Source organism: the organism of the source record quoted next, unplaced genomic scaffold, assembly GCF_019419815.1.
Source record: "Pyrus x bretschneideri cultivar Hongxiangsu unplaced genomic scaffold, Pyrus_bretschneideri_v1 Contig17, whole genome shotgun sequence".
NCBI classification, from domain to species: Eukaryota; Viridiplantae; Streptophyta; class Magnoliopsida; order Rosales; family Rosaceae; genus Pyrus; species Pyrus x bretschneideri.
In genome coordinates, this window is record NW_025999468.1 from 4,610,531 (window position 1) to 4,617,856 (window position 7,326).

At 36.9% G+C, this 7,326-nt stretch overlaps 1 protein-coding gene across 5 annotated transcripts; it reads right to left on the reverse strand.

The window, feature by feature from the left end:
• Nucleotides 1-1,853: 1,853 nt before the first annotated feature.
• On the reverse strand, nt 1,854-6,811 carry LOC108866623 (auxin-responsive protein IAA8-like). Of its 5 annotated transcripts, XM_048581534.1 has the most exons (8): nt 6,759-6,811; nt 6,560-6,625; nt 5,272-5,720; nt 4,956-5,173; nt 4,626-4,852; nt 4,373-4,511; nt 2,903-2,964; nt 1,854-2,256 (listed from the first exon to the last, which is right to left on the reverse strand). In XM_048581534.1, exons 3-8 carry the CDS (start codon nt 5,677-5,679, stop codon nt 2,219-2,221), a joined length of 1,092 nt encoding a protein of 363 aa, XP_048437491.1. In that variant the 5' UTR covers nt 5,680-5,720; nt 6,560-6,625; nt 6,759-6,811; the 3' UTR covers nt 1,854-2,218. The 5 variants fall into 5 exon arrangements, with proteins under 5 accessions (XP_048437491.1, XP_048437490.1, XP_048437493.1 ...); XM_048581533.1 differs by lacking the exon at nt 6,560-6,625 and having other exon boundaries at nt 6,626-6,783; XM_048581536.1 differs by lacking the exon at nt 6,759-6,811 and having other exon boundaries at nt 6,538-6,717.
• Nucleotides 6,812-7,326: the final 515 nt, after the last annotated feature.

Consider the following 7,326-nt stretch of genomic DNA (forward strand, 5'->3'; position numbering starts at 1 on the left):
CAAAATCCTGTGTTTATATATATAAAAATTACTGCAATTAATTAACAGTTCAATTTAGTGACGGAATTAGAATTTTGGCTCAGAAGTAGTCCAAAGTCTCACTCTAAAACGCTTTTCTTATTTAAGAAAAATAAAGATTAGATGTGTCCTAAGCTACCGATCATCATCATTTGGATTTGGTATGACGTCGTTCTTGTCATTCTCTTCCTCAATCAACCTCCATGCCAAGTACCTCGACTCAGATTCAAATGAAAGACCCTTTAAACAAAGGAAGAAAGGAGGAGAGGAAAAGGGAAAAAAAAAAAATAGAAATAGCAAAAGTAATTATATTAAAAGACTTCAAGGAATAAAATAAAAAAAATAAAACAAATTAAAAACCAGTTTTCTTGCCTACTTCCCCTCTCTCTCCCTATTCTGATCACCTGAGTCTCAAAACTCATAGGGACGTTGGTTAGCTAAATAATAGCCACCAGCCTCAAATTGAACCCAATGAAGGAAATCTAGATAGGCCCTAATACCTTGAAAAATCTTTAGAAATCATATGGATAATCGAGGTTTTTTCTATGTAGAAAAATGTCAGGATAAGCCTGAGACCATTCCAGTCCCTTCACAGCTCCGCCCCTAGTTCAATCATGTGTATGACAACATAATCTATTAAAACAATCCACGACTTCAAATTATAATATAATTATATCAATTGAATCGTATATAACCCAATGGCGACGTAGACGAATATTTGTGGGCTTCTGGTGGTTGCACCAATTAATTAAACTGATTAATGCATGAGCTACTGGTGTAGAAGATAAAGAGAAACAAAGATATGCACTCCACTCAGCTGAAACGAATTTTAAGAAGCCAAGATTATATCGAAACGTTCAATATTATTACAAGATGATTGCATATTTGTGCATGAGGAAAGGAACAACTTAGAGTTCTCTTTTTGAAGTCAAAACCATGACTTAGTTCACTTTAGTTTAGACTTCAGAGCATTCACTCTTGCACCCACACTCCACAGTGTGTTTGGTGGACTAGCTTGGATTGAATTGGATTAGGCTTTGGGTATTAGATTGGATTGATTTCGAACCCATGTCTAAGGTTCGGTTGTTGACTTCGAACGCAGCCTGAGACTCCGATCCGACCCTCATCACCTCCCTCGTCTCCGCTCACCTCACGTCAAACCCATGACCAAAAACCGACCAAACTGAACCGCAACTGAGTCGGTCCGGTTTAGTTCAGTGTTTTTCTTGATTTTTAATTTTTTTATATTTTAAGAACCAAACCAAACCAAAAATACTATACAATTCGATACATGACTTGAGGAGTAACCAAATCAAACCGGACCATGCCCGTCCCTACGATCCATGATACATTTAACGCCACCATAGACAGGATTTATACTCAAATTAATTGGACTTATCTTATCCAAACCAGTCCTTCAACCAAGGCTTTCCAAAGTCCTGAGTTCGATTCCGCATGCCCCCAATATCAGTTGTACCAAAAAATAAAATAGAATTCCAACCACCACAAAATAATACCAGATATAAGTTGCCCAGGAGCATTCATGGTTAGTTGTTCGGGTTTGGGCCGTTTGGCCCCATTTGCAATTTCTCAACCATAAACTACACAAATAAATCCAAACACCGCAACATGAACATGACCCCCCTAACCTTTCCGGTAAACACTACCTACTAATACGGGCAATATCTGAATAATTCAAGCACAAACCATAAACCATACAAAGTTCTTAATAATAAAGCCGCGGAACACCGGTCTTCGTCCGGTCTCAGAATTCGAGTGGGGCCAAACAGATAAATGCCCTGGGATAGGAGGGGATAGAATACATGGAGGCAGAATGACAGAAACTTGGAAGTTTTAGCTCACACGCATTCATCACAAAAGGTTCACAAACAATTGGCACTTTACAAACTTAAGGATCCTGTATGGGAACAGGAACCTGTGCACATACAACTGCAGAGATTGAGTTTCGGTAGCTTTGATAACGTAAATAAGTTAGAAACAGAACGCTCGGAAACATGAATCCACGGTAAACAAAAAACACAGATGTAGTATTAAGATAGTAAGACCAGCCACCTGTGATGTCCCGTCCAGCCCAAAGATCTACAAATCCTTGCACTCCGATTTATCTGGTTGCCGTGGTTTTAGGCATTGCCTTCATTCCAGACTGTTGGATGGAAGACATCACAATGTATATTACCGGCTAGTTCCTGTTCCTGCACTTCTCCATGGCCCTTGGTGCTGTACATAAAATGAACAAAAATAAATACAAAGACGACAAGGATACTGTGGAATATGCATATGCTATATTCAAACTCACCGATGTACCCTGCACCCCTCTACATACTAGAATAAGGTTGAATACGGAGCATATCACAAGAAACGATAATTAAGCAATAAGCATGGCCCAATTTCTTATAAAAGAAACTTAGTTTTTGTAATCTAAATGTGGTTAAGATCGATAGTGTAAAATCTTAGAAGGCTGAAGTTACGAAACATACAGGTGAAATGAGAGCGAACTTTGTTGTGCTTATCTGCTAAATAAAACTTGAATAAATAAAACAGCATACTGGATGTACTCCTTCCTGTTACCCTGTAGTATTTGAAACTTCAATCCTAATTATTTGTTTTCAATTATGTACTAATGAAAACTAACACCATAATCAGCACCCAATTAGTTCGACCATTGCAATCCTAACAAGGAAACGTTCCGAATTTACAGACAAAACTAAACTCCCTGGATAACCTATGTTTTCTTTGGGATTATAGATGGAATAAAATCAGTAAAGTGCAAATCTCAATCGTAGGGGAAAGTGAAGGGCTGTCTTAATTCTGTGATCCTGATTAATGATAATCCATGGAATATAATAGAATATAATATGCGCACCTAGGCCGATGGCATCAGAGCTCTTCATAATCCTCATCCTTTTGCAGGTATCAATGAACATGCTGTCAAAAGTCCATATTTTGAATCAGACTTTAAGGCAATAAAATATTAAAAAGCCCTGGTACATATTCAAAATCAACATTACACTTAAACATATTTTAACTTCATCAAAGCAAAATGGTAAATAAATAGATGCGGCACATCGTAACATAAACCGTCCATGCATGGCAACACATTAAAGCTCACCATGATGCCCACATTTTGAAACATTACAATCACACCTAGTTATGACCATGAGAGGTCAGCGCTACAAAAGAAAACAGATCACCTCCTTAGAATAAGAAACAATCTATCTTATTAATGGTTAAGAAGTTCCTTGATAACTATAGCATGGCAGAACTTTGTATTCCTTTTTGCGCTATAATGCAAAACCTGTTTTCAATAGTTGATAAAGCTAATTTTCTCTCTCATTACGATGCAAATAAGAGTTTCCATATATTACAGAAATAAAATAATTATTATGACTGTCTGAATTTTTGGAAAATTATGCCTATGAATATCTAAACTAACATCTTGACATGTTGGCTTATAACTCATAGTTATAACAACGATGCCATTCTTGGTGACGCTGCCTTATTCACTTCAATAGATGGCGGACAAAGGAAGTAAACTGCATCTACATCTATATAAGTTGATGGTTGACAAGGTAAATGCAACTACATCTACATTCACGTCTTTATGATGCTTCAGATATACTTTAATTGCATTGCTTAACAAGAGTCCCCCTCAATGACGATAAATAACGACTAACATCAAGTTCTATGGGTTACACATTACAATATCACATTTCACCTCCATCAGTCATAGTTTATAAGTTTTCCACATGTTATTCAAGTTCAAGCCATCCCAAGTTATATCAAACTGATGTCCTAATCTAGGGTTCCAATAAAACAAGTTTAATGTGCGCATAGAAGTTACGTGCATGCTGTATGCAGCATATAGAAGCTCGTATAAACAATCGACGAAAATACCTACCTATCCATGAAAGTCCACCATTTTGCTCAAAAAAAAAAAAACAAAAACAAAACAAAAAAAAAAGTAAAAAAACCTTCACTAGTTCATTGACTTGCAAAATTTCAAAATCAATTCGGATTTTATATTGAGTATGTTATTAGCACTCAAAAATACTCATCCTGCACTCCTCCCGCCATTATATTTTTTACTAGAGCGGAGTGCAGATAACAGCTCCCTTTAAATTATAGCCAAACTAACGTAACCCTTACCAAAAAAGTAATGTAAATCCGTGCTACTTAATACAAAATGTAACTCCATTGCCAGCCTATGCAAAAGTTAAGTTGTAAAGGGGCAGTTTTTGAGATTTAAGATTTTTTGTATCATTGGCAAGTCAATTATGTACATAACAAAATGAACTTAGTAGAAAAACAAATGTGCAGATGAATGAGAACTTACTCCCAAGGAACATCGCCCACGAGCATCCAGTCACCATCTTTGTCCTCGTAAGTTAGAACATATTCTGAGCCATGAAGCAGATCTTTCAGCTTGCTTTCGCTAATCTCTCTGCCTGGAGCTCCATGAGACCCATATTGACCTGAAATCATACCAACATAGCAGTAACTGGATCCATACAAAATGCAGAAGCTTTCTACTTAAACTCATATTTCGCAAAGACATCTGTAAACATTGAATGTTCGCAACTGCTCACCTATGGTAAAACAGCGGAACATCTTTTCAAGAGCAGAAGAAAGGTCCTGGTATGCAGAGTAATTTTTCAAATCTACTTTCCTCAAATAAGGTGCACCGTCCAAGCTGACTTTGACAAACAGAGCACCAGGGCCCGATTTTCCATCTACTTCCTCAGTGTTTTTTGATGTACTGGCCAATGAGTTCTTCCTAAATGATCTTATAGGTGGCCAACCCACAACCTGCGCCCTGATATATAAGGAAGCTGAGACTCCATTATCATCTTGCAAGGCCAAAGTACAAATTTTCTGCCAAATAAATTTCAGTGGTACGACAATTTTCTCGCACTTACTTGGAAGCAGGTGCACCGCTAGTACTATTTTCGTTATGATTCGGTCTGCTTTCGTTGACAGCATGAGGCCTCTCTTGTACTACCTTTGCTGGTGCCACCTCTTTTGTTTTGGGTGGTTGAGTCCCAAGGTTCTCAAGAGCAGAACCAGATTTCAGTCCAAAGTTTGGAGAAGGTCTGGGTGACAGTAACAGGTTTACCTCTGAATTAGCATATTTCCCCTGCATCACAAATCAGGTGATCGTCAAGCTAGACATAATAAATAAATAAATAAATAAACATATCCAATTCTCTCTTCAAGCAAACCAGTTGTTTTTACCTCTGAGAACTCATCCATAGCATCGGAGAAACCTCTCTTGTTTCCCGAAACAACTGTTTTCTGCAATGAAGAATGGTGGCCATCCTTTAGAGGATGCAACGGGAACAAGGGCTTCTCATCAAGTTGAGTGGAGATTACCCTCGCCTCTGAGTTTCTCTCAGGAGACTGGGATCCAGGAAGCCCAAGTCTAAGTTCTGTAGCCTTCAAATGCAGACTACTTTTACTTCCATCAGAGACAGCAGAGACCTTCGAACTGTCTACCGAAGAGCAATCAGACAATCCCATGTAATTTCGCTCCTTCAGTTCCAAACTGTTCTGGCATACACTCTCCATAGAACCCGAAGAAGCCAACAATGTAACATCGCTCTGACCCTCCTCCTCATCAACACCAAGCAGTGGCGGAGACATCACAATTCACAATGCAAAATCACTCAATTTATACTTGAAACCTGCTAAATGGAATGAAATATCTTCAGAAAAACGACCATAAAACAGACGTTAATCAGAAATAAAAGAACTCTGAGAATCCTGAAAAAGGACCAAGAAGAACGAAAACTAATGCATTTAACAACAGCAGTCCACCCTTGATGAGAAAACAAATCCGCCACAAGTAGCCGAAAGATTCAATTAATCAGTGGATACAAATAATCAAGCATCCCTTAAAATACAAATAATCTTGTTTTCTGCACAGGAACCATACTTACAAGCAAGCCCGCAAAATAATTTACAATGATAACTTCAGCATATTCTCATATAACAATTAATCAGTGGATACATTAAAAAATTAAATAGTGTGAAGCTGAAGATTTTATCAATATTTACATGCAGGTCAGAAAACTGAAGAAAATTAAAGAGTAATCTACTGATCAAGTTGCAATCATCATATCTACAGAGATTCAGAAACCAAATCACAGCCACAACCAGGAATTATAAAATAAAATAAAATAAAGTAAATTGATGGTGGGTTTTCAGATTTCAGGACAAATGGTTATAGAACTTTGATATATAATTAGAAAATAAAAAAAAATTCAATTGATGAGCGTTGAATGACTGTGTGCCATAAACAAATAAAGGGTTTTGTGGGGAAATTCAATGCAAGTAAATAAAAAGAAAATTTCAAAACAAGAGACAGAGAGAGACCCAGAAATAAAAATGAAAAACCAGTTCTTCCCTTCAAAGTCTGAGATACCCAAAACCAGGGAAAAGAAAGAAAGAGAGAGCTGAAATCAAAACAAACAAAAAAGAAGAGAACTCACTGTGACTCACAGTCACTGGAAGTGAAGATTACCAGAAACCAAAATTCGGAAAAATGGAACGATTCGGCGGAGGTGATTGGAGACTACGGCGAGTATACCTGAAACGACTGGGTGGATCAGTGGCTGAAGAAAAAGCAAAACAAATTTTGGATTGAAGAACAGGTCTTTGATTTGGCTGACAGGAAGCTGAGAGTCACAGAGAGTCAGAGAGAGAGAGAGAGAGAGAAAGACCTAAGGACCCTCCATACGGCACAAAGTAAGAGAAGCAGTCTGATGTGTGTCTCTCTCCCTGTATTAAAATAACACACATTAATAAAACAAAGTGTCACCATAATCTGGTTTTCGGTTTTTATTTTTTATTTTTTATTTTTTATGTCATACGATATATTTTTTAGATTAGTTGTAGATTAGGAGATAATGGTTCGAACCAACACTGTAGTGTAAAAGTAACACTTTTTTTTTTTATCAATGTGACAAAATGTCGTCTGTAATCTGATTTTAGTTAAGTTGACTAAAATAGTATCTTACTCTCTATGCTTGAATCTCTTTACTTGAATCCTTCTCTTCACATAGTTCAGAGAAAGGTTTATAGTTGAAATGATTATGAGATTAACCTAACTCCTTAATTTATCTCCTAAGAATAAAAATCGATAATCTTCTAGTTGACTTTGAATGCGAAGCATCAATGTAGTTCTACCATTAGGATTTCTTCTGATTTTCTGTAATGTGCTAAAAACATTTATTGATTAATATTGTAAAGACCAAATTGAAGAGTTAAGTTAATTTTATGGATCATTTC

Coding starts and splice junctions, on each gene's coding strand:
- LOC108866623 (XM_048581534.1), bottom strand. CDS start 5,679: ATGTCTCCGCCACTGCTTGGTGTTGATGAGGAGGAGGGTCAGAGCGAT. Junction 2,965..4,372: donor GTGGGCGATGTTCCTTGGGA/GTAAGTTCTCAT, acceptor GACTTTTGACAG/CATGTTCATTGATACCTGCA. Junction 2,257..2,902: donor CTCTGATGCCATCGGCCTAG/GTGCGCATATTA, acceptor TTTTATGTACAG/CACCAAGGGCCATGGAGAAG.